The 27,525-nt window shown below is 36.8% G+C and overlaps 1 protein-coding gene and 1 pseudogene across 4 annotated transcripts in view; both read left to right on the top strand.

Moving 5' to 3' along the window:
• Positions 1 to 27,525, top strand: part of NARF (nuclear prelamin A recognition factor) — a 131,218-nt gene that overhangs the window by 80,053 nt on the left and 23,640 nt on the right. For 3 of the 4 annotated variants that reach the window (XM_072640912.1, XM_072640909.1, XM_072640910.1), the window contains exons 10-12: positions 1,299 to 1,436; positions 2,256 to 2,413; positions 6,588 to 7,191. In XM_072640912.1, coding sequence (XP_072497013.1) covers positions 1,299 to 1,436; positions 2,256 to 2,413; positions 6,588 to 6,829 — 538 coding nt within the window. In that variant the 3' untranslated portion in view covers positions 6,830 to 7,191. Of the gene's footprint in view, positions 1 to 1,298; positions 1,437 to 2,255; positions 2,414 to 6,587; positions 7,192 to 27,525 lie in introns of those variants that run through there. The other variant, XM_072640911.1, reaches the window with a different exon arrangement.
• On the top strand, positions 14,901 to 15,464 carry LOC140525477 (protein transport protein Sec61 subunit beta pseudogene; annotated as a pseudogene).

Raw genomic sequence — 27,525 nt, 5'->3', positions numbered from 1 at the left:
GTATTAGGGATAGCATTGCTATTCACTTTGGACACCACCCTAGTTAAGTAAGAATTTTAGACATTGTTACTTCCTACTCAACTTCTAGAAAAGGAAGAAAAACAAAAAAAATAGACTTTTCAGACATTACAGGGAATAATGTGCCACCTATGAAAATGAGTGTTTTCTCTCTCATTTCTATAAGTTCTTTTCTCCTGAGCAATCCCCATCCCTGATTATATATATACAGGTTCCTTCATCGGAAGAAAGACTAAATTTTTTCTGTCGTGTCAATAAAAGATGGAAAATTGAAATGTAAGGCTATGCTGGGACTACAAGTTCTAACAGTCTTGGTCCAGCATTGGCAGACAGTCATTGTATCAGGTTGCCCCTAGGTATTAATAGCATCATTTTTTCTGACTCCTCATAACAGTATGCAAGATGGTTATAGTTTGGCAAGTTTCAATTCTATAAATTGCATGAAAACTGACAATGTCCTTTCATCTGTAAAGCTTTCAGTACATGAGCTTTTGCTATGTGATTTCCCTTTCTACGTAAAAAGCAGCTTGCAGGAAACGCAATAAAGGAAGCAGTGCCTTCATGTGACCTTATGGCCAGAAGAGAAAATTCAGTCATGAGACTTTCTTCTTTATTTGCCTGGAAGGTCCATTTTCCTATAGTTTCATAGAACAACTGAAATACAAAAAGAAGGGCAAACTACAAGTGTCTGTGCTTTCTCACTTTTAGAGTTAAGCAATCATGAATACTTAATATTGGGAAAGCTAGAATTGTTTTCAAAGAACCTGATATGTTCTTCTTCTGTGCTTTTGTAAATGATATGGTATAGGACTTCAGCATAGTGGAAAGAGCCCATGTTTCTAATTTTGGCCTTGTCATAACGCTCTGTACAACACAGATCTGTTTGTTTAAAACCTGATTTTAAATCTTTCTGGACCCTATCTGTAAAAGAAAAACATTGAATTCTAAAGTCCCTTCTACTTCAAATGCCTGTGCTTCTTTAGGCCTCAAAATTATTTGTGGTAGGGAGCATGAGTACCATTCCTGTAAATAAGCAGATGTTGAGAATAGACTATCACAAAATAAAGACCTACCTAGGAAGTGAAAGTCTCCCCCAGAATAATGGTAGTAAGTTTGCACTACAATTCTTAAACTCTGATTTCCTTCAGAAAGAAATAGGAGACCGTATACCACCTGATCATCGAACTTCATTTTTTGCCATCACTTGCCCTTTTTTGGATAAGTTGTAAGAGGGATTGCTAATGGCTTTACTTTAGAACTCTATCTATGTGTTTTTCAAGGTTTGGTGAGATAAAAGAAGAAGACACAGCGAATGATGGTGTGACCAGGTCAGATGGCTACCTGGAGCACATCTTTAAATATGCAGCCAAAGAACTGTTTGACTTGGACATCAAGGAAATCACTTACAGAGCATTGAAGTAAGTACAGTTTGGGTGTGGGGTAGATATGGAATTCCCCAGAATAACATTTCCACAGAACTTGTGGCAGTTACTGACTGGGAGAATAAAAACTACTGTTTCAGAAAAACAACTGATATTGAAATGTGAAGCCCTCAGTCACCAAGTCAGATTCTATTTTAGCGTGAAATCACAGTATAAAGACCTATTTCTGGCATATCCTGTAATTTGCCACAAAACAATGATTTGAGATTTTTTTCTTTGACAAGAACCATAAAATGAAATGACAAAACCACTGCTATACTTCATTTTCTTCTGCCAGCGATACAAGAAGCCGTTTTCCTCCAAAAACTCTAGTAAAGGGCCCAGTGCTCAGCTGTCTAGCATGCAGCCAATTTTGCCACATTTTTTGGCCAAAGAATGTTTCGTTTTGTTTTTAAATAAGGCACCCCATACAAATCCAATTAGGACCTGAGTGCCAATAGACTGCTACTATTAGATGGCTACCCTCATGTTTAACTATTACACATCACATTTAATATTCATTGTAGCCCTTTGAATTGGTATCTTATCCCTCTACTACACTAAGCCCTTGAGGGTAGACACTGTGCCTTCCTCAGCACAGAAGAAACTCGTTCTTGGTTTTAGCCTGCTGCAGAGGTTGGCATTTGTACACTGCATATATTTGAAAAATGTTTATTGTATGTTATCAAGCTTAGGTCAGTGGCTAGTTGTAATTGTGCAAATGTATTCCATACAATGTAAATTTCTTGTTATGTGGTCCACTGTTAGGGAAAAAATTGGGTAACCCACTGTCTCCAAATCTATTCTGTTTTATAGAAACAAAGACTTCCAGGAGATCACTTTGGAAAAAAATGGGGAAATAGTGCTACGGTTTGCTGCTGCTTATGGCTTTCGAAACATCCAGAACATGGTCCTGAAACTTAAAAAGGGCAAGTTCCCATATCACTTTGTAGAGGTCCTGGCCTGTCCTGGAGGTAAGAATGAAATAAAATAGGATAAGCTCTATCTACCTCTACAGTGTGGCCAGCTCATTACCCAGGACACTCCCTTGTGCCAAAGGTTCAGCCTGTGAAGTGTAACTGTGAAATAAGGAATACCCTCAATTTCACAAGAGCCTTGACATTTTTTAAAATAAATTTTTATTTTATTTTACTTATTACTCTACCATATCCCTACCCCCACCTTCCCCAAAAGAGCCATCTCTTTTTAACGAAGAATTTAGAAAGAGATGGGAAGAAAGATGAAGCTCCGTGAAACTGACTAGTCCATCCTAAAGTCTGGGGTGGCTCCTGCTGCCCCGCCCAGGTGGCCTCCCACTTTTGATAGCAGGTGTCTTCTCATGCATCTGCTTTGGGGGATCAAGCTTGGATGTTATCAATTCACAGCATTCAGTTTTAATTGTTTTATTCTTTCCATTTGCATTTGGGTAGTTGTTGTACATTGTTTTCCTGCTTTGACTTCATTTTATATCAGTTCATAGAAGTCTTTCCATGCTTCTCTGCATTTGTGTTCATCATTTTTTAATTTATTTTGATAACCATCTTAATATAGTTGGTTTCCTTTGGAATCTTAAATATTTTATTTTATGCATTTTAAAGTATTCTTTGAAGGGGTCCATAAGCTTCACAAAACCGCCAAAGAAATCTGTGACACAAATAACATGGAGTACCTCCTCTGTAGAATAGATCTTCTCAAGAAGCAGTTAATCTAGAACAATCGCTTGATTTTCATTTGGACACTGCTTTTAAGAACCTTTGATTTCTTTACCTTCTCACTAGCTGTCTTCCCCTGGAGAAATTTCTTCTGTGTTGCTCACTCTCCTGATTGGTAACTTCCTAGCTCAGGCTGCCATTTCATGAGGGAGCCCTGCCCACACTTACTTCACTCCCTGCTTGATTCACTGGACTTTATTGTGTCTGCCAAAGTACTTTCCTTCCCCTTTTAGTTCCCCTTTCTGCATTTTCTTTCCCAGTTTGAATTGCTTTTGTTGTTGTAGAGACTTTAAATATTTTTTTTCAGTTCCAAATTCTCTTCTTCCCCTTTCCCCACCCATTGAAAAAGCAAGAAAAAACAAAACCCATTACAAATGTATGTAGCCATACAAAACAAATTTCCACATTAAGGAGGGTTTTTTTTTTAAAGGCAAGAAAAAGGAAGAGAAAGTAAATATGTTTCGGTTTGTATTTTGAGTCCATGAGCTCTTTCTGGAGGTGGATAGCATGTTTCATGATGAGTCTATTGGAATTGAGGTGGATTATTGTGTTGATCAGAGTTACTTAGTCTTTTAGAATTATCATTACAATATTGCTGTTACGTTTATATACTGTTGCTCACTTCACTTAGCATCAGTTCTTGCCGATTTTTTTCTGAAACCATCCCCTTCATCACTTCTTTTTGATGGATTCTTTATGAATACAGAAGTATTCCATCACAATCATATGCCACTTGGGTATATACCATATGCGCAGTTGATGAGCATCCCCTCAGTTTCCAATTCTTTGCTACCATAAAAAGAGCTTCTATAAACATTTTTGGTCCCATGAGTCTTTTTTCTCTTTCTTTTATCTCTTCAGGATATAAAATCTAGTAGTAGTATTGCTGAGTAAAAAAAGGATATAAAGATAATAGCTTTTTGGTTGTAGTTCCAAATTGCATTCCACAATGACTGGGCTAGTTTACAACTCCACCAGCAGTGCATTAGTGTATTTCTACATCCCCTCCATCATTTTAGACAATCTGATGGATGTGAGGTATCACCTCAGAGTTGTTTTAGTTTGCATTTCTCTGATTATTAGTGATTTAGAGCATTTTTCTGTGGCTTCTGATAGCTTGGATTTCTTCATCTGAACACTGCTTATAACATTTGAACATTTATCAATTGAGTAACGATTCTTGTTCTTGCAAATTTGACTCAGTTCTCTATATATTTTAGAAAGTAAACCTTGATTAGAGAAAATTCCTATGAAAAATTTCCCCATTTCCTGCTTTTCTTCTAATTTTAGCAGAATTGATTCTGTTTGTGCAAAAACTTCTTATTTTATGTAATCAAAATTGTCCACTTTACCTTCTGTGAACTCTCTGTCTCATATTTGGTCATGAACTCTTCTCTGTCCATAGATTTGACAAGTAATTTCCCCCACTGGAGTTCAGGCTCCATGAAAGAAGGGACTGTCTTGTTTGTTTATATATGTATCCTCAGCATTTAGCACAATCCTGGCGAAGGATTATTAAAAAATAAATGCTCTATCTGTTTATATCTGTCTTTCCATCCATCCATCCATCCATCCATCCATCCATCCATCCATTTATGTAATAAAGTCACTGAAGGATGAACAATGGCCTTATCATTCCTCCTTCCTACTATGTGGCACTTAACCCTTATGCCTACCTTTTGGAAAAAAAAGTATGTGGGATGTTCTCATGCAGTTTGTAAAGCAAACCAAAGGGACTGAATTTCCCCAGTTTTTTGCAACAGTCCAAATTCCAAGATAAAATATTTATTTTAATTAAAATTTTATATCCCCCACAAACTCTCTAACAAACAATATTCTACCCCTCCAAATCCATTTTTCAGTGGTTAATTGAAGGAAAGGTTATGTCCTTTAACTCTGACAGCGTAGCATTAACATCAACATTTATATTTGATTAGAGTTTTGTTGCCTTTCAAACATTTTACTTTACTTACATTGTTTTTGTCATTGTGTTCATTATTATTTTGTTTCTACTTTCTTCATTCTGCATCAACTTCATATAATACTTCTCATAAGACAGTAAACTTTAATCAAGGCTTTGTAAGAATATCCCATCAGGCACCTGATTCAGGAAATATAGTCAGCACAACTATTAAACCTAGAGCTGTGAGTGTACTTTGTGGTTTGGGTTGCCTATACCCCAATTGAAAGGCACCTCCAGCACCTACTTAACTTTAAGGTGACCAGAAAGAAACTTAAGCAGCAGTAGTCTGAGAATTGAGTGATATCTACTATCGTGAGAATACCAGGACATATTTTGTAACCTCCTGGTCCTGCCTGTGTTTTCTTTGATGCGTTGAACTAGCTGCTGTGCCTTTCTGACTTAGGAGTCACTTAATATCTGACCAGTTTAGTATGGTTTAACAACCAATGGGATAGCTGCCTAGCCTGATGCCATGACTGGATAGCGCAATCAGTTATTGACACTGGTAAAAAGAAGAAGGAATGACCTATGTTTTGATGTGTCCCAGAAAGTGTTGGTGCCCCAGTAGAGAATAGTTCCTGCATTCAGCCTGATGGCACCTGACTTTTACTGTGATGGAACTGTTCTCCCACTGTGGTATGAATATTCCTTCCACCTCTGAAGATTGCAGCTTCTCCATCTAAACCTTTTTATTCTGTATAATTCTTGTCTGTTTTTCCATAAATTCTTCAAAAAAAGATTTATTCAATATGCTAGAGGTCTTCTTATGTTTCTTTTAATGTTGCATAGATACTACTTTAACGCACAGTTTGACTGTTATTCCTTGTTTTTACTTTATGAATAGTCACTTTGTCTTTTATTCAAAATCTTAGTTGTCAGTATATTATAAGCCAGCCTACAGTCATCATGGTTCTTTCCATTATCTTTTACAATCTTTGTTTATATAAATTACTTTTGATAATTAATAAGTAACTTTGAAGTTATCATGTGGAAAGTGGATCAGATTTAGCCTACTTAAACTCTAGGAGTAGACCTAGGAAATTAGGAGGTATATGTAGGTTTCTGCTAATTAGAATGATCTTCCTTAACAATAATTGCCTCAAAGGGAAGTAATAAGTAATAGTAATTGCTGCCTCAGGAAGTAATAAGTTCCATATCACTGGTAGTCTTCACATACAGGCAGGAAATGATTTGCTAAAAAATTTTGTAGAATGAATTCCTGCTTCAGAAAAGGGTTAAATGGCCCTGAGGCCCTTTCTTACACATAAGAAAATGGAATTCTATGAAACTGAATATCTGTATCTGTATTTGTGTTAGCATACAGGAATGAGGGGTACTACATCCTTCACCAAATAGTCCTTTTAAGCTAAAACAGTTTTTTTAAACAAAATATGCTTTTACTTGACTTTATTTTGTGTGTGTGTGTGTGTATGCATACGTATGTGGGCTCATGTATTGGTTTGTGTTCTAAAGGATGCTTAAATGGCAAAGGTCAAACTCAAACTGAAGATGGAAAACCAGACAAAGCACTGCTGAGACGAATGGAGGAAGTGTATGCTGAGATCCCTGTGCAGCTTCCAGAAACTAACACACACGTGCAGAGACTGTATCAAGAGTGGCTAGATGGTACAGACTCCCCAAAGGTCCTGGAAACCCTTCACACCACTTACAGTACTGCTGAACCCCCCACAGATAATATGGATATCAAGTGGTGACAACAAAGTTGGTAAAAGGACTTACATGTGTAAATGATACTGGAAGTATTCTATGCAATCAGGAACACATTCTTTGGACTTTAATTATGAAGAAGCTGGGGTTTTTCTCCTCAAATTCCAAATACATTTTTTCCCCTGAAAAACCTATAGTCTCTTAGGTCTACTGTTTTCTCAGTTAGCTTGGTGCTGTTCTCATAATTTGTATTTGAACAGTACCTTTTGTCAAGGAAGAATGATTTCTTGGAATTTAAAAAATATTCTTTGTCCTAAGAATTAATTTAAAGATGCAAGACAGTGAATGGTGCTCCCTTAGCCAAGACCAAAATTTTAAAAAAAATAAATTTTAAACTTGAAACTCATAATATGTTAAAGAGAAATGATTGAAAAAGCTTCACATAATCCCCTGCAAAATGTATACAGAAACCCAAAGATGAATAGTCTAATGCAATGCCAGGGGTAAAAAGGGTGGTTTACTATCAAATGGAATAGATTTTTCCGATCAAAACCTGCATCTTAAACAAACCATTTCAAGGACGGGAATTCTTCTCTCATTGGAGGAAGAAGCAGGAAAGGGGAAGTAGATGTGAATAGAGAGGCCCAAAGCCTCTTTGAAGAGTCAAGGGCCAGAGTGAATAAAGAGTTAGAGGACCCACCATTAGGGCCTTTAAGAATGAGGACAGAGGCTAGAGGCCCAGGGTATAGGGGATGAGGTAGTATATGTCTTCTGAGGTCATTGTATACATGTATTAAAAAGAGAAGAAGTACAGCTTTGATAGAAGGCATCACTGGTCAGACAGGAAAGGAAGAGGGGTAGCCGAGCCAAGAACCCATGGTAAAAAAAAAAAATTTGAGTGGGGCAGGTAGTAGGAGGAAGGAATTGCCATAAATAGGCACATGAAGTTTGGAGATGTTCAGGCTCCTGGGTCCTAAAATCCAAGCATAGGTGAGGTAGAGGAGGAACATGAAGACCACCCAGAAGAAGGCAAAGCCACACAGGCTTGGAGAGAGTCCAAGAGATTGGGACCCTCCCTACCACCATACTTTACAAGCTCCATTGTGGTACATAACTCCTGTACCCTGGAGGTGGTCCAAGGAAAAGCACGATGCCAATGAATGATTCACCAAACCATTTAGCAGAGTCAACACTGCATTTGACTATGATTGTGAAAGAGATGGGAAGTATAAACAACAAGCCTATAATTTGTGAAGAATAAACTCTATTTCACTATGATCCTTCAGACACTAAGAAATGTCCTTTGGATTTCAATAAAACATAATGGAGGTGGAATTAAAAAGTACGTAGAGACTTAAGGTAGATGTTGACTATCTTTTAGCAGAGACCCGCTTCTCCAAAGTACTTGAACAAAACTTTGTCATCAGAGTTGGACTTATAAAAATAACTAATGTTTTCTGCTTAGAAATTTTTCCAATTTGATGTTTTAAATAAAATACTCTATAAGTCTCCCCAAAGAAACACTCATTAGAACCTAAAAGATTCTAGGAAGCAATTGTTGAAAATGGAAAACAGCATTGGTCTTGGGAGTGAGGAAACCTTGGTTCTAATTCTGACTACTGTAACTACCTGTGTGACCGTAAATGAATCATTTTCACCTCAATTTTGCTATCTACAAAATGATGAAATCAGCTAGTTGATCTCAAAAATCGTTTTCAACTGCAGTATTTCTGATTGCTTTTCATAGCCCTACCTTTTTTAGTTACATCTTTACTTCTCTTGCTCTGTTGGCAGCTTCCAAATCAAAAGGGTTTTTGTTTCTTTCATACAAGGTAAATTAATTTATCTATTCATGCTCCATAAACCACTTGTGTAGCATAGTCCTCCTCTCATCCACTGCAAGGACTTATAGTTCTAGATTGGGGTGGGCAGGAGGGAGTGGAATAGATGTAAGGAGTTAGTTGCAGGAAAGTGGTCTGGAAATCAAAACAACCTTTTACTGGATCCAGTAAATTCTGTGAAAAAAACAAACTTATAAGTGAATGAATATTTTTTTGAACAGCTTTTACAGATTGTTAAAATATCTTTGGTTTCAAGCCTTATACTTATGGTGATCCTATAGCCCCCCTCAGTGTAACTACAACTTTGTATGATTAGATTAGGTATTAGATTACCAGTATGTTTTATGCATCTGTGTTTCTTAATATGATAATGATTATGTATACTGTGATGTGTCTATATATACATGTGTATATATACACACACATGCATAAACATACACACACACACACATATATATATGTCAGACCTGTTCATGCATGGTTTTTGTTTTGTCCCTAATTTTTTCTCTAAAAGCAACTGTCCAAGTAATAAAATATAGGGGATAATTGTGGAGAACTAATTGAATAGTTTGATTTTCCCCAGTAGGGGTTAGACCTGAAACCATTTCAACAAACAAATCAGCAACATTATTAAGTACCTACCTTTTGCCAGACACTTTGCTAAGCTCTGAGGATACAAAGAAAAAAGAAAAAAAAAGTGAGGTCTATGCTGTTTCACCATCTTTTAAGTCCACATGCCCAAATGACCTCTCCATGGTGCTGCCTAGAAACAAGATGATAAGGACAAGCACTCAAAGAAAGCCATTCAGTCTCTTCTCAGTAGGCCTGGAACATCAAGACTTGGCACTGGGTACACATGACAACATCTTCACATTGTTCCTGATGCTATTGTTTTTAAACTGAAATCAGGGAAGCTGTTTTAATAATTGTCAGTGGATGAAAATAGGACTTAGAATAAAAACTTCACAATATCTAGCACATACCTTAATTTCCCATTCCATATAGAGTTTCCTGAAGCAAAGACAAGTTGTGACCCAATGAGTTGAGGACCTCTCCATTTTAATCTCTTGAGGAGTATAATCCTGTCTTTACATGTTCCTTTGCTTCTGGTTAAATAGCAGAATTCTAAGTACAAAAGAGGAAGTGAAAATAGCCTAACAGAGCTTTATTCCCCCATCCTTCTCCTGCTTCATTTGTATTCTTTTGAATTCAGAATCTAGATTTAGTGATCCTCTATCTTATAATGTATTCTTGGTAGTGCTGCTTTTAACCTATACTGTGATCATCTCATAAAAGGTAGGGTAAAGCTATTGAGGAAATGTCATCCTTAGAGAAGAGAGGGGGTAACTTCCTACAGACTTCTCAACCTGTATATACTTCAGTGTTTTGTAGTATACTGTACAAAAAGGCAAAATAAACTTACACCCATAATAGCAGACATTTCTATTGGGTGTTGTATTTGAATGCTGTTCTCTGAATTTTGGTGCTATGTATCTCAAATGGATAATGGATAATTGAATATTATGACTGGCATCTTATTATATAATCTAGCCCAGGGTATGGACCCATAAGCACCTACTACTTAGTAATACCTTACATTTACAGTTACATATTCTTTCACATTCACTGTTTTAGTTGGGGCAGCAAGGTGCCACAATGGACAGTGCACTCTGCTTGGAATCATGAGTTCAAATACACCCTCAAACACTTACTAGCTGTGTGACCCTGAGCAAGTCACTGTTTGTCTCAGTTCCTCATCTGTAAAATGAGCTGGAGAAGGAAATGGCAAGTCACTACAATATCTTTGCCAAGAAAACACCAAATGGGGTCACAAAGAGTCAGACACAACTGAACAACCACAACAATCAAGATGTTCAGCTTTACATGACCTTGTGATAGAAGAGAATGCTTCCTGTGGGTAGCCTTATTTTATACTATATAGTAAAGGACAGAGCTTGGCATAGAACTTAGAATTTCATATTCTAGTTAATGTCTCTCCAGTCCTGCTTTATACCTTGTGTCTATTAGTTAATTTTAAAGGGGGCCCTTTTATCACCTGTCTTGTCTACCAAACTTGATTCCCATAGGTTAGAACTTCATAGATGACTCTCAATAGTCTCTCTTTATAGACTATGTAAGCAGTGTATAATAATCTTATACTTTGAGACTTTAGTTTGAGACAAAATGTAACCCAAAAAGGTCTTGGGAAATCTGCTGACAGATTTAGATCAACATTGTCCAGCATTCTTCTCTCTAAGTTCCATTGAATTCCACCTTTGTTCATGAGACTATTTTCTGGGGACAAGCTGATGATGGCAGCCAGAGGACAAGTCATGTAACACAGCTGTAGGGTGGGTGTCCAGTGAAGCAGAGCAATGACAAGAAGAAGGTGTCCAGATAAAGGACTGTTGGGATTGGACACTAGTAAGAGAAATGGGTCAATGATCTGCAGCTCCTGGGGTAATAAGAAATGTTCCTAGGTTAATTAAAACTAATTTTCTCCCCCCCCCCCCCCAGAAGCTGCCCTCTTGAGTGCTGGTAAACCCTTCTACCTCTTAGAGAAAAGTCATAAAGCTACTTATCCTCTTTCTAGTTACCAGTAGAAATAGCCAACATGTTTGAGCTTTCTTTGTTATCTGTTGCTTCTGTTTACCTACTATTAAAAACAGCAACAAACAATGATTCTGCCCTGCTTATTTATTATTCATAATAATGGGAAAGATTATAGAAGTATTATGCCAACCCATCCATTTTGTATTTCCTGTAGTGGAACAGGAGCTGAACTGTGAGTCAGAGGAAGAGAAATCCAGAGAGTTATAGGAAGCTGCTAATATTTCTGAATCTTGATATAATTCATTCAGGATTCACTTATGCACCTTTAGTAAATTATCAGTTCCCAAAGGAAAGAGTCTACTATCCACTGGAAAGCAGCTGCTAAGCTTTGGCAGTTCAGCCTCCTCCTAATGCCTTTCAAATCCAATCCTTGCTCCTACGGGGAGGAGAGAAAATGAGGACATCTGGTAGTCAAGGATGATGAGTCCAAATGAAAATATGCAGTTGGCCTAGCTGTGCCTTCATGCAGTCTAGCAATGGTGCTAGAGCCTGATATCACTCGAGGTCTTCCACCCCCCTCCACCTCCCACTGGTGGTTAGCAGAATGCAAAAAGCTAAACAACAATCATCTTTAATGTTGACTTTACAGAAAGTAGTGTAAAATAATAAATCTAGAACTGTTATTGACCCAGACTTAACCAGAGTATGGGCCCTGGCAGCTGGAACTTTTCATACTGAGTATTGCTCTGTCATTCCATGCAAATATAGGGAAAAAAATCATTTCAAATATGAAATTTGTGCTTTTTTAAAGAATTCTAATCTTAATCACTAGATTTTTTTTATTTTTTGAGAGTTAGGTGATTAAGATTCAGGGAACAGGAATCTAACATTCTCTTTAGACTTTTAGGGAGGTATAATAGAATGCGAACAGGACTTGAAAACAGAAGATAAGGGGTTTAGCCCTGGCTCTTCCTCTTTCTCTGACTACTAACTGGCCTGAAATTCTCTCTATCAGCTAATATAAACAAATCCCATAACTTGAGTGGCCCACAACAAGATTTACCACCCCAACTTGGGTACTCCATACTATTTGTCTACCTTCTCTGAACTGTGATAATTATGGGATATATATATGTGTGTGTGTGCACACACACACAAATAACATCCTGTGGGTAGAAGGCTATGAGATCAAAAATAGGGGAGAAACGTTCAGTTTCAGTTCACATGACCAGAAAGATGGCAGATTATTCACTTTTTCTAGACCTTTAAGTCTCAAATCCTTAAAAAAAAAATGCACCAGATATAGAATAATTGCCAAGGAATCCACAGAACAAAGGAGAAAAACCTATAAGGTAAAATCAGCAAAGAAAACTCTATACTTAAAGTGTATACTTAGCAACCCTCCCATAACAGATTTCAGGTTTATGACATGGACGTGAAGCTGGCAGGGGGTCCATCTTGGTATCTAGCCTGCTGTAGAGATGCTGCTAATACACTTTACCCATGGCCCCCATCTCCTCCTCAGGTAGTTGGGCAATCATTTGGCTCCTTTCTGCAGGAGACCAGAGTGGGACAAGTTTATCTTAGGGTCCCTCAAATTTGCAAAAAAACTTCCTGAAGCACTTTACTTACAGTTTTCCCACCATGTAAAAAGCAACCTAGATTCAACCTAGCCACAAAAAGGAAAAGTAAGGAGTCAAAGGAGAAATTGGGATTGGGGGCAGTATGTGTTGCTGTGCTAGAACTCAAGGTAAAGAGACTGAAGCCCAGATTTGGTTAAGTACTGCATCCCAAGAGGGTATTCAACCCAGCAAACTTTATATCATCCAATGCAGAAGCTGGCCTAGCAGCCCACCTTGCAATATACACGCAAGCAAAGGAGTCATAGAGCAAGTGACAGAAGAATACAAAAAATAACTAAAACCACCCAAAATTTCAAACATTATAAGGAAAAAACTAGTTGCCGCTCTAGAGAGAGTGATACAGGTTGGGAAGCTAAAACCCTTCTACTCTCTAAATGGATGCATAAGCACTACCCATTTTAGAAGTGCAGAATTGCTATAAATCTGGGCCTGTTCATATGAATTTACCTTATTTACCTTATTATAGGTCAAGGTTACATGTTAGGGATCTCATCTAGAATCAAATGTTTTCTTATTATTCCTCCCAATACTGCCCCAAAACTCATGAGTTTATTTCTCATCTTGCCTGTGTGCATGTATACATGTGTGCATGTGTGCATGTATACACACACACACACATACACACACACACCTGTGTATATACACTCATACATATACATATATATATGAATTTTATTGTTACAATTTTACAGTCATTATTATTTGTTTTACCACTTGACTGAAATCTGAGTTAAGCTCAATAATGATTAATTTGGAGGAGAAATTAGGTCACAGGGGACCACCTTGTCTCTTTAGGAAAAATTAATCCCTATATAAGAAGGGAAGGAGGGGTCATGAATCTAACCTATTCATTGGGGAAAGGAGAGAGGAATAAGCTGAACCTAAATTGAATGTAAAAAGAATGTAAAAATGTAAAAAGACATTATGGCTTACCACAGACAACTTTCCAAAATTTGTGGGATATACTAAGCACTCTTAATTTTTTTTTAAATATGGTAACTAGAAAAATAGGATTAATAAACTGAACACGCAGTCTTAAAATTGTAAAACAAACCAATAAGCAACTCCAGATAAGCACAAAAGTGGAAATATTGGATACAAGAAGAGAAACAGATAAACTGGAAAACAAAAAGGTTATATAGAACTGATTAACCTAAACCTTTACCCAATTTGATTTAAAACAAGAGGAAAATCAAATTAGCACTAAACTAATCACTTTGCGATTATATCTCATATAATCCTCAGAAAAACTATTATTTTCCCCATTTTACAGATGAGGAAACAGGCAGACAAATTAAATGATTTGCCCAGGGCCACATGGCTAGTAAGATCCCTGAATATCCCCACACAAATCATTTCTATACATTAAATTCTATGGCAGCACTTTTATGGTAGCAAAAGAACTAGAAACAAAGTAGATATCCACTGATTAGGGAGTGGATAAAAATTTGTGGTACATGAATATAATGGAATGATTGATAAAAGAAACAACAAATATGATAACACAGAGGAACATGGAAAGGCATATTTGAACTGATGTAAAATGAAATAGAACCAGGAAAATTATGTACACTGCAATGACTAAAACAAAGTAAATGGAAAGAATAGCAATTACAAAACAAAACTGAATTTTGTGAAATTATAAAAAGTTAAGTTTGGCCCCAAAGAAGCTCTGGGACAAGACAGGATTAAATGGTGTTGAATATTGAATATCAAGTTACATTTTTGATATATTGATCAGTCAGTATCACTAATGAATATCATTGATGCAAAAATATTTGGTACATTATAAATAAAGAGGCTCTTGAAACATATTTGAATGATAACCAGGTTACATGTATATCAAGATTACAGGATTGGTTCAATAGAGAAACAACAGACATAATAGACATTAGTAACAAAGCCAATAAAATAATTTGATTTATAAAATTAATAGCAATAGCTGCAGAAAAAGTTCTTCTCAAAATTTAGTGCCCTTCTATTTTAAAACATTAGCAAACATGAGAATAAATGGATTTCCTTTAATATGGTCAACACTATCTAAAACCAAGAGTTAGCATTATCTGTAATGGAGAACTGACTGACTAGAGAAATATTAGAAGTCTTTCCAATAAGATCAGGAGTCAAACAAGGATTCCATTGTTACCACTATTAATACAGAAATGGCAGCTGTAACAATAAGATGAGAAAAAGCTTCTGGTTATGGTAACCGGTGCGGTAGCTAGATTTGCAACTGTATCTGCTGCTTCTTCAACTGCAGTGATACCCAGCCTTACTCCCAGTGGTACCAATGTGAGTGCTCCTGGTCTCCCAGCAAAGCTGTGGTTGCCAAGGCCATGGGATCCATGATCAGGTAAAGTGCCAAATGTGGGACAGGGAATGCAGGCCATACTACTTTAGCAGGCACAGGGGGGATGTGGAAGTTCTACACTGAAGATTCCCCTGGACTCAAAGTTGGTCCTGTTCCAGTATTGGTAATGAGTCTTCTGTTCATTGCTTAAGTGTTTATATTGCATATTTGGGGCAAGTACACACAGTCATAGACTCAGCTACATTCATCTTTCTGTCAACAGTTGTATTCTGGACCAAAAGCATGGTGGACTTTATGTACATGGAGAGAGTTTTTTGAAAGCTTACTGTTTTATAAGGAACTTAAAAAAGAAAATACAAGTTGATTTTCAAGACCCTTTTTAATTTGTCTATAATGAACTTTTAAAATTCCTACATATCAAGTCTGTTTTCTGAAGCCCATCTGTCACAGTTTTCATCTGCCTAAAGATTTGTAAGTTAGACATTAATAAAATGGCAAGTACAAAAAAAAGACAAGGAGAAAAGGGAATAGTCAAAAGCAAAGGAGAAAAAAACTGGCTTTTTGCAGATGATGTGATGATTTCTGTAACAAACCCCAGAGAGTCAACTAAAAATCAATTGCAACAGCTAAGAACTTCAGCAAAGTTGTAGGATATAAAAACAAATGTGCCTCAAACCCACTAAAGTAAGGAGATGTTTACCCCAACATGTGAAGACTTCCCCCCAGCAAAATGGGCAGATGAGACCAAATTGATCCAATAACCAGGAAGACAGCTGAACCCGACACTGTGGCATCTGGTCAGACAATGAAGGTGCCAATTCAAAATAACTCAAGAGTATATAACATTTCAGAGAGTCCACATATTTAGACACACAGGAATTCTATTAATACAGCTATGAAACATTCTTAACAAAAATGAAGGAAGACAAATAATTGAAGAGAATTGTTCATTGTTGGGTTGTGCTAACATAAGAAAATCAATAATAATGTGTAAATTAATTTATGGATTTGACACCATACAAATCATACTAATGAAAAGATTACTTCATTGAACTAGACAACATAATACATTTTATCAAAAGGTTTTCAATGGAAATTATGAAAAAAAGAGATGAGAAAAAAGGTCTTGCAGTATCAGACCTTAAACTATATTAACCAAGCAGTAAATCATCAAAACAAGTTGATACTAGTTTAAAAAATAGAAAAGACAATCAGTGGAGTAGATCAGATATTCAAAAGCCATAAGAAAATGAATATAATAGCATAGCTTTTAATAAACCCCAAACATTAACTACCAAGCTCACTGTTCAAGAACACAAAAAGTTAGGGAAATTGGAAGTCATTGTGCAAGAAATTAGGCTTGGAACAACATCTCATACATATACCACATGGATATATTATACAGATATAAAAGGCCTCTTTATAAACAAATTAGAGGAGCAGGGAAAATTTTTTTTTCACAACTACATATAAGGAAAGAATACTTAACCAAATGTATCTTGTGGAGTGTCTTGTACTAGGAATGACAAGAAGACTATTGACAGAGTCACTAGATCATAGAGTATATGGAGGAAAAAGAGTAAGGTATAAAAAGATTGAAAAAGTAGGAGGGGGACAGGTTGTAAAGGGCTTTGAATGATAGAGATAATGAGAAGTCACTGGAGTTAATTGAGGTGGGAGGGTTAATTGAGGTGTTAACATAGTCAGACCTATGCTTTAGGAAGATCACTTTGATGGCTAAGCAGAGTATGGACTGGAGTAGAGAGAGACTTGTGGCAGGAAGGTCAACCAGCAGACTACTGGGATAATTCAGGTGTGAGACAATAAGGGTGGTAGCAGTTTCAAAAGAGAGAAGGGGATTTATATGATTCATGTTATGAAGGTAAAGCCAACAGGACTTGGCAACAAATTAGATATGGAGTATGAGAGGTAATGAGAAAAGAGGATGATTGTGAGCCTGAGTAACTGAGAGGTTACTGGGCAGCTAGTGGTATCCTTTATAATAATAAGGAAGGTGCAACCAAAAGAGGGTTTGGGGATAAAGATATGGAGTTCAATTTTGAACACGTTGAGTTTAAGATGTATATGAGACATGTTTTAGATTTCCATTGCATAATTGGAGATGTGGAGGCCAAGGGAGGCATTAGGGCTGGATAACTAGATTTGAAAATGTAATTAGTATAAAGATGATCATTAAACATGAGGAAACTGAGTCAAATAATTATGAGTCAAAATGTGTCAAATATTTGACTTAGTTACTAAGTCAAATATAGTAGAGGGAGAGAAGAGGACCTAGGAGAAAACTCTGGGAAACACTATTAGCAGGCATGAGCCAGAACGAGAGTTAGCAAAGAAGACTAAGAAAGAACAGTTATACAGGTAGAAGAACAAACAGGATAGAATACTGTCATGGAAACCTAGAGAAAAGAGGTTATTGAAGAGTAGAGGGTAATTAGCAGTCTCAGAAGCTGCAGAGAAGTCAGGAAGTAGGCAGATTTTTAAAAGGTCACTAGTTCTGAAATTTAAGAGATCATTGTACTAGCAATGAGTTTACAACAATGTGTCACAAAGATTATATAATATAACCGGGTGGAATTTATACCAGGAATGCAGAGCTGGTTCAATATCAGGAAAACTATCAGCATAATGTACTATGTAAAAAAAACAAAAAAACAAAAACACAGGAATCATATGATTACCTCAATAGATGCAGAAAAAAAGTTCTTGAGAAAATACAATGCTCATTCCTACTAAAAACACTAGAAAACATAAGAATAAATGGAGTTTTTCCTAAGTAGTATCTATCCAAAACCATCAGTAAGCATTATCTGTAACAAGGGATAAGCTAGAAACCTTCCCAGTAAGGTCAAGGGTGAAGCAAGGATGCCCAATGTCACCATTGTTACTCAATATTGTACTGGAAATTCTAACTATAGCAATCAGAGAAGAAAAAACAAATGAAGGAATTAGAATAGAAAACTATCAATCTTTGCAGATGATATGGTGTTATATTTAGAGAATTGTAGAAAACTAACTAAAAAACTCGTTGAAATAATAAACCACCTGCAAAGTTGCAGGATATAAAAGAAATCAAAATAAATCACCAGTATTTCTATATTACCAACAAAGTCCAGAAGCAAGTCCATTGAAAATAACTGTAAATAATATGAAATACTTGGGAGTCTACCTGCAAAGACAAAACTAGGAATTATATGAATACAATTGCAAAACACTTTTCACACAAATAAAGTCAGATCTAAATAATTTAAAAAATATTCATTACTCATGGGTAGGTCAAGCCAATATGATAAAAATGGCAATTCTACCAAAATTAATCTACTTATTCAGTGTCATATTAATAAAACTACCAAAAATTATTTTATACGTTTAGAAAAAATAATAATTCATCTGGAAGAATAAAATGTCAAGAATATCAAGGGAATTAATGAAAAGAAAGTAGAGGAAGGTGGCTTGACCATACCAGATCTCAAACTGTACTACGAAATGATAACCATCAAAAACAATCTTTTACTGACTAAGAGAGAGTGGTGGATCAGTAGACTAGATTGAGTACAAAATACACAGTAGTAAATGATCATAGCGTTAGTGTTTGATAAATGTAAAGATACTACCTTTTGGGACAAGAAATCACTATTTAACAAAAACTGCTGGGAAAACTAGAAAGCAATATGGCAAAAATTTGGTATAGACCAACATCTCACACTGTACACCAAGATAAGGTCAAAATGGACAAATGATTTAGACATAAAAAGTGATACCATAAGTAAATCAGGGGAGCATGGGATAGTTTATCTGTCAGATCTATGGATAAGGGAAAAATTTAGAACTAAACAGGAGACAGCATTAAGGGATATAAAGTGGATAATTTTGATTATATTAAATTAAAAAGGGTTTGCACAAACAAAACCAATGCAGTCAAGATTAGAATGAAAGCAGAAAGCTTAGAAAAAAATTTACAGCAAGTTTCTCTGATAAAGGCCTCATCTCTCAAATATATAGAGAACTGAGTCAAATTTATGAGAATACAAGTCATTTCCCAAATGATAAATGGTCAAAGGATATGAATGGGCATTTTTCAGACAAAGAAATCAAAGTCATCTATATTCATATGAAAAAATGCTCTAAATCACTGTCGTTTAGAGAAATGCAATTTGATTAGAGAAATAGCTCTGAAGTACTACCTCATTCCTATCAGATTGGCTAATATGACAGAAGTGGAAAATGACAAATGTTGGTGGGGATGTGGGAAAATTGGGACCCCAATGTACTGCTAGTTGAGTTATGAACTGATCCAGCTATTCTGGAGAGTAATTTGGAAATATGCCCAAAGGACTATACAAATACCACTATTAGGTCTATATCCCAAAGAGATCCAAAAACAAACAAACAAATGAAGAAATAAAAAAGGAAAAGGACCTATATGTACAAGAATTGTACATATATAAGAATTGTAGAAATTGAGGGAATGCCCATCATGGAATATGATGGAATGGTGTGGAATAGTTTACCTCAGATCTATGGATAAGGGAAGAAATTAGGACCAAACAAGAGATAGAGAGCATTATGAAATGTGAAATGGATGATTTTGTTTTTCATTAAATTTAAAGTAATGTAGCCAAGATTATAAGGAAAGCAGAAAACTGGGCGGGGGGAGGGGAGTATTTTACAGCAAGTTTCTCTGACAAAGGCCTCATCTTGCAAACGTTTAGAGAACTAAGTCAAATTAAGAAGAGGAAATCAAAGCTGTCTGTGGTCATATGAAAAACTATTCTGAATCACTATTGATTAGAGAAATGCAAAACAAAATAATTCTGAGGTACCACCTCACACCTATCAAACTGGCTATTATGACAGCAAAGGAAAACAACAAATCATGGAGGGAATGTGGAAAAATTGGTCAAGTTATGCCCTGATTCAACCATTCTGAAGAGCAATTTGGAATTATGCCCCAAAGGCATGTTCCTTCCCATTTTTTTCCCATCCATTTCCTTAATATTCTTGACCGTTTTGTTCTTCCAGATGAATGTTGCTATTTTTTCTGGTTCTGTAAAATAATTGACCCAGTAATATCACTAGTAGATCTGTATCCCAAATAGATTTTTTTTAATGGGTAAAGGACCTATACGTACAAAAAGTATGTAGCAGTTCTTTTTGTGGTGGCAAAGAACAGGAAATTTAGGGGATGCCCATTCATTGGGGAATGGCTGAACAAGTTGTGATATATGGTTGTGATGGAGTATTATTGTGCTTTAAGAAATAATGAGTAGGGCATTTTCAGAAAAACCTGATGCAGAGTGAAGTGAGCAAAACCAGGAGAACGTTATACACAGCAACAGCAATATTACATGATGAACAACTGTGAATGACTTAGCTGTTCTCAGCAATGCAATGATCCAAGACAATTCTGAAGGACTTATGGTGAAAAATGCTATTCACCTCCACAGAAAGAACTGATGACTTCTGAATGCAGATCTAAGCATATCTTTTTTAAATTTTTTTTTATCTTGGGTTGTTTTGTTTGTTTGTTTTGGTCTGTATTTTCTTTCACCTCATGGCTAATATAGAAATATGTTTCATATGACTATACACGTATAATCTATCAAATTGCCTGCTTTCTCAAGAGGAGAGGATAGAACAGAATGAGGGAGAAAATTTGGATCTCAAAATTTTTAAAAACAAATATTAAAAATTGTTTTTACTCTTAATTGGAAAAAGCATTAAACTTTTCACATAAAAAAAGACAGACATAGTTTTCAGGATGGATATGATAGTCTCACTGAATTCTAGACTAGAGACCAAAACTGTACTTTTTTGCTCCCTGCTCAACAGCAACATCAAACCTATAATTAAGAGATATTTCTAACTCTAAGCGCTATAATAGTGTTCACTCTTTCTGGTTTAAAATGTTCCCCCATTCATTATATTGAGCGTATTTCTCTACCGTTTGATTTGTCTTATGATAAAAGATACCTTGTGGCTAAAGTCTTCCCATTTCTGTTGCATTAAGACAATTTCTCTCTAGGCTTAACTCTCTCATGTATAGAAGCATACTCTCTTTCTTAAGATTTTCCTACATTCATGCCATTTATACAATTTTCTCTAGAATGAATTGTCTTATATACAATAACGTGTTTCCTCTGGCTGAATACTTTCCCCCCATTCATTCCACTTGTAGGATTTCTCTCCACCATGAATTTTTTCATGTGTATAGTGGTTTCCCCTCCAGGTGAATGATTTCCCATGTTGGTTAGCATTACAGGCTTTCTCTTCACTATAATTGTTTTTCTGATGTAAGGTTATCCTTCTGAATGAATGCTTTCCCCTATTTATTACATTTATAGGATTTCTCTCCATAATGAATTTTCTGATGTATATTAAGACTTTTTCTCTCTCTGAAGTCTTTTCCAAACTCATTACATTTGTAGCATTTCTTTCCACTATGCACTCTTTGGTATACTGTAAGGCCTAAATTAAAGCTAAAGGAATTTCCATACTCCTTACATTTGTAGAGTTTTTCTGAAGTATGAATTCTGTGATGATCAGTAAGTGTCTTTCCAAGTCTAAAGCATTCCTATATTCATCACATTTATAAAGGTTCTCTACAGTGTGAATACTCTACATTTGAAGAGTTTCTCTGCAGTATGAATTTTCTTTTTTTTAAATTTATTTAAGTTTTCAACATTCATTTCCACAATATTTTGAGTTCCAAATTTTCTCGTCATTTCTCCCCTCCCCCCACCTCAAAATGCCGAGCATTCTAATTACCCCTATCACCAATCTGCCCTCCCTTCTAACCTCCCTCCCTTCCCTTATCCCCACCTTCTCTTTTGTCCTGTAGGGCAAGATAAATTTCTATATCCCATTACCTGTATTTCTTATTTCCTAGTTGTATGCAAGAACAATACTCAACATTTGTTCCTAAAACTTTGAATTCCAACTTTTCTTCCTCCCTCCCTCCCCACCCATCCCCATTGGAAAGGCAAGCAATTCAATATAGGCCATATCTGTGTAGTTTTGCAAATGATTTCCATAATAGTCATGCTGTGCAAGACTAACTATATTTCCCTCCATTCTATCCTGCCCCCCATTTCTTCTATTCTCTCTTTTGACCCTGTCCCTCCCCAAGAGTGTTGACTTCTAATTGCTCCCTTCTCCCATTGCCTTCCCTTCCATCATCCCCCCTACCCTGCTTATCCCCTTTTCCCCCACTTTCCTGTATTGTAAGATAGGTTTTCATACCAAAATGAGTGTGTATTTTATTCCTTCCTTTAGTGGAATGTGATGAGAGTAAACTTCATGTTTTTCTCTCATCTCCCCTCTTTTTCCCTCCACTGAAAAGTCTTTAACTTGCCTCTTTTATGAGAGATCATTTGCCTCATTCCATTTCTCCCTTTCTCCTCCCAATATATTTCTCTCTCACCCTTAATTTCATTTTTTTTAAGATATGATCCCATCCTATTCAACTCACCTTGTGCTCTGTGTGTGTGTGTGTGTGTGTGTGTGTGTGTGTGTGTGTGTAATCCCACCAACTACCCAGATACTGAAAAAAGTTTCAAGAGTTACAAATATTGTCTTTCCATGCAGGAATGTAAACAGTTCAACTTTAGTAAGTCCCTTATGATTTCTCTTTCCTATTTACCTTTCCATGCTCCTCTTGATTCTTGTGTTTGAAAGTCAAATTTTCTTTTCAGCTCTGGTCTTTTCATCAACAATACTTGAAAGTCCTCTATTTCACTGGAAGACCATTTTCCCCCAGAAGTATTATACTCAGTTTTGCTGGGTAGGTGATTCTTGGTTTTAGTCCTAGTTCCTTTGACTTCTGGAATATCATATTCCATGCCTTTCAATCCCTTAATGTAGAAACTGCTAGATCTTGTGTTATCCTGATTGTATTCCCACAATACTTGAATTGTTTCTTTCTAGCTGCTTGCAATATTTTCTCCTTGACCAGGGAACTTTGGAATTTGGCCACAATGTTCCTAGGAGTTTCTCTTTTTGGTTCTCTTTCAGGAGGTGATGTATAGATTCTTTCAATATTTATTTTGCCCCCTGGTTCTAGAATATCAGGGCAGTTTTCCTTGATAATTTCATGAAAGATGATGTCTAGGCTCTTTGTTTGATCATGGCTTTCAGGTAGTCCCATAATTTTTAAATTGTCTCTCCTGGATCTATCTTTCAGGTCAGTTGTTTTTCCAATGAAATATTTCACATTATCTTCCATTTTTCATTCTTTTGGTTTTGTTTTGTGATTTCTTGGTTTCTCATAAAGTCATTAGCCTCCATCTGTTCCATTCTAATTTTGAAAGAACTATTTTCTTCAGTGAGCTTTTGAACCTCCTTTTCCATTTGGCTCATTCTGCTTTTTAAAGTATTCTTCTCCTCATTGGCTTTTTGAACCTCTTTTGCCCATTGAGTTAGCCTGTTTTTCAAGGTGTTATTTTCTTCAGCATTTTTTGGGTCTCCTTTAGCAAGGTGTTGACCCACTTTTCATGATTTTCTTGCATCTCTCTCATTTCTCTTCCCAATTTTTCCTCCACCCCTCTTACTTTATTTTCAAAATTCTTTTTGAACTCTTCCATGGCCTGAGACCATTGAATATTTATTTTGGATGTTTGGGATACAGAAGCCTTGACTTTTATGTCTTTCCCTGATGGTAAGCATTGTTCTTCCTCATCTGAAAGGATGGGAGAAGATATCTGTTCACCAAGAAAATAACCTCCTGTAGTCTTATTTTTTTCCCCCTTTTAGGCATTTTCCCAACCAGTTACTTGACTTTTGTACCCTTTGTCAGGGGTAGGGTATACTCTGGGAATCTGTAAGATCTCAGTTCCTCCAAGGTGGCACAATCAAGCATGTACATTGGTCTGGGAGCAGAAATAGATTTTTGTGCCCAGAATCTTAGCAGTTTCCTCTCCACAGCCACCTGGCCTCCAGTTCCACCAAGCCAGCACTGGGGGCTGAGATTCAGATAAACTGCATGGGCAGGGCCACCATTCAGTGTGAGATAAAGATTAGCTGCTGCAGGACCTCTACACAGGGCTGAGGTAAGAATGGGCTGCTCAGTGCCCCAGGGCTTTTACGATCCAACAATGGATGTGGGCTGCTGTGGGAACTGCTGCTGCCTGCCTGATGTGGCCTCTTTTTTGAGCTCTTCTGTGGCCTGAGATCATTGCATATTTATTTTGGAGGTTTTGGATGCAGAAGCCTTGACTTTAGTGTCTCCCTCTGATGGTATCCTTTGTTCTTCTTCATCTGAATGGATGGAGGAAAATACCTGTTCACCAAGAAGTCTTATTTTTTCCCCCTTTTGGGACATTTTCCCAGCCAGTTACTTGACTTTTGGGTCCTTTATCAAGTGGAGGGTGTACTCTAGGTACCTATAAATTCTCAGTTCCTCCAAGGTGGCACAATCAAGAGAGAGGAGTTTACTCCTTTCCTGACATGCGTTCTGGTCTGGGAGCAGCCACAAACTTTTCTGCCCAGGATCTGTGAGTAGGGTTCCCTCTGTGCAACACCCTCCAGCTCCACCAGGTCAGTGCTCTTCCTTACCCCAGGGCTGCCACTCAGGGCTGAGATCCAGATCAGCTCCTTGATCCCCCCAGGGTCTTTAGGCTAAGAGCTCCTAAAATGGATGCTGCTGCCTCATTTACCAGTGCTGCCCTGGGGCTGGGGCCAGACCACGTTCCCTTCTCACCCAGGTGAAAGAATTTTCTCACTGACCTATGAAGCTGTCTTTGGTATTTTGGAGTTGAGAAATCTGGGAATTGCAGCTGCTGCCCGTGATTCCATGCCCTGAAGTCTGCTCCAGTCCTGTCCCTGTTGCACTGCATGGCCAAGGCTGAGCTGCACTCCACTCCAAGCCCAGTGCAATAGACCCTTCTTATCAGCCTTCCAAGCTGTCTTGGACTGGAAATCTCTTTCACTCTGTTGTTTTGTGGCTTCTGTTGCTCTAGAATTTGTTTTCAGTTTTTTTTTACAAGTATTTTATGGGCTTTGGGGGGAGAGCTAGAGTACGTCTGTCTTTCTACTCTGCCATCTTGGCTCCACCTCCTAGATTTTCTAAGGATGGAAAATTTGTAGACACAGCCAATGTATCTCTCACCTGAAAGAGAAGCAAAGGGAAATATACCACTTGACTACAAATTCAGCTCAGAAAAACAATGAAAGAAATGATTAAGAATATGACATCTGCATTAATAAGTAAAACCTTTATAAAGGTGATAGAATTTTCATAAGAAATCATGGTGTTCATGGAACACAGAAGTTCACAGATTTATGAAAAGCTACTCCATATCTAAGTGTTGGAGAGAATGAGAAACATACCTGTTTACAAAATATCCCCACAGACTGGCAGAGGCACTTTAAAAAAAAATCCATCTCACTAAGTTATTGTCAATAAGTGACAATTTTCATTCCCTATTGAGCAGATAGAGACAAATTGACACTCATTTCAGTGGCCTGAATGAGAAAGATTATCTGCCAGACACACAAAGACTTCATGATTCAAACAATGGCTCAGAAAAGGAAATTTCAAGTTAATAAAGCAATACAGAAACCCAACTGCTAATTCAAATGGTAAGAGTGAACAGAACTTAGAGGGAATAGCTTTGCTGCCTAGTATTTCAACTTGTAGAAACTCTTAGGGTTCATTTATACTATGCAAAGCATAGTAACAGTGCTAGCCAGCCTGGGCCCTCCACAAATTCAGGTTTAGAGAAGCAGATTATACTTCTCATAAGAACTAATATTAACTTACACCATCAGCTAGTTTGTGTATAGGAGCAGACAGGTCATCAGATTGTAGAAGACCCAGCCATATTAACTAGTGACCAAATTAACTTATAACATCCCAGGAAACTGAAAAAAAATGGCTACTCGTGTAACCAATGACAATAATAATGTTTATGTAAGATTGCCTTTTGTGCACATTACATTATATATGTTCAATACGTACGTTGTGCATATGTTCATTGATTCACATGTTGAGTATGTCTCTGTTTTTCTTGTTTATGCTTCCTTTTGTGTTAATATTGTATCTGCATTGTAATTATCCATTTGTGATGTATAGTTTGGCTATTATTTGTCCATATACTGCTTTTTATACATAACTTGATATTTTTGTAGACTTACTGATGTTATTACCTTAATGTTGCTTGCAATCATCTATTTTTGCTGGCTTTTATGGATATTTATGCACCAATAAGGCTTGTGAAAGTACCATATTTTGTATATACAATTTCGACCTCTAGTCCCTAAAGCAGCCCACTGAGTACATTATGTTATTTATGTCTGTTGCATATACTGATGATATACATTGCTACGAATAGCACCTGAGATGCTGGGTTAATCACCCTTGCTTGTAAAATGTTGGTGTTTATTTTGAAGCTATGATGTGTAATTCTAGATGTCAAGTGAGCTGCAAGGGACTTCAATTTTGTGAGGAACTGCACAATTCAAAACCTTGGGAAGAAATGTAATTAGTCTTGAGAGCACGACTGCATTGACTTATGAGAATTATAGTCCAAAGGGACAGCAAAAGCTCTTTTTGCCTGGAGGGGAATACTCTAGAGGATGTTGTAAAACAGAAGAGGAGCAAACAAGCAATTTTGAATGAAGATTTATATATGGGCAGTAAGGCATATTTATTTTGGTAGATCTCCCTTGTTCTCTCCTCTATTAAAACTTCAGAGGAGTGTGTGGCTGAAATGAACTGAGGATGCTAGTTTCTGTCCCTCATTGAGTGAGATCAATGAAAGGACAATCATAGTTTAACTTCCCCTATTTCCTGGCATCTATACCTGGGAGGCATTTTAAAAATATTTTTTGCTCTTTCTTTATGTCATTTCTAATTCCTGATTTCTGTTTCCCATAAACCCTGGCCAACCATATATTATCCGTGACTCATGTCTATTAATTACATACCAAGAAAATGAAAGGGAAGACCTTGTGAGTCAGGAATAAAGAGAGAGAGATGTTTTGACCTTGCTTTATATGGTTGTCAGGGTTAACAGGGAAAACAATCTTTTTTTTTTTGCTACTCCCACAACCGAGGACAAAGCAAAATCAGAGAGAATCTTATGGTTTTGATTTTGTTAACAACTCATTAGCTCCTTCTGAGCAGAACAATGCACGCACGCACACACACACACACACACACACACACACACACACTTCTATATGCCTAAGATAGTAGGAATTGGAATCAAAGATCTGGATTTGAATTCTGACTCTTTATCTGTGTGGATAAATTGGAAAAATCTCTCAACTTTTCTTTGGTTTATGTCTTCAAATGCAAAATGAGAGGGTTGGACTAGATGGCCTATTCTAGCTCTAAAGCTAGAAAAGCTCTTATGAATCATGTGAGTTGGGACGAA

This window comes from Notamacropus eugenii, chromosome 2 (genome assembly GCF_028372415.1).
Source record: "Notamacropus eugenii isolate mMacEug1 chromosome 2, mMacEug1.pri_v2, whole genome shotgun sequence".
In the NCBI taxonomy this organism is placed as follows: Eukaryota; Metazoa; Chordata; class Mammalia; order Diprotodontia; family Macropodidae; genus Notamacropus; species Notamacropus eugenii.
Note: the sequence above shows the minus strand (reverse complement) of the source record. Positions and strands in the feature narration are given on the sequence as shown.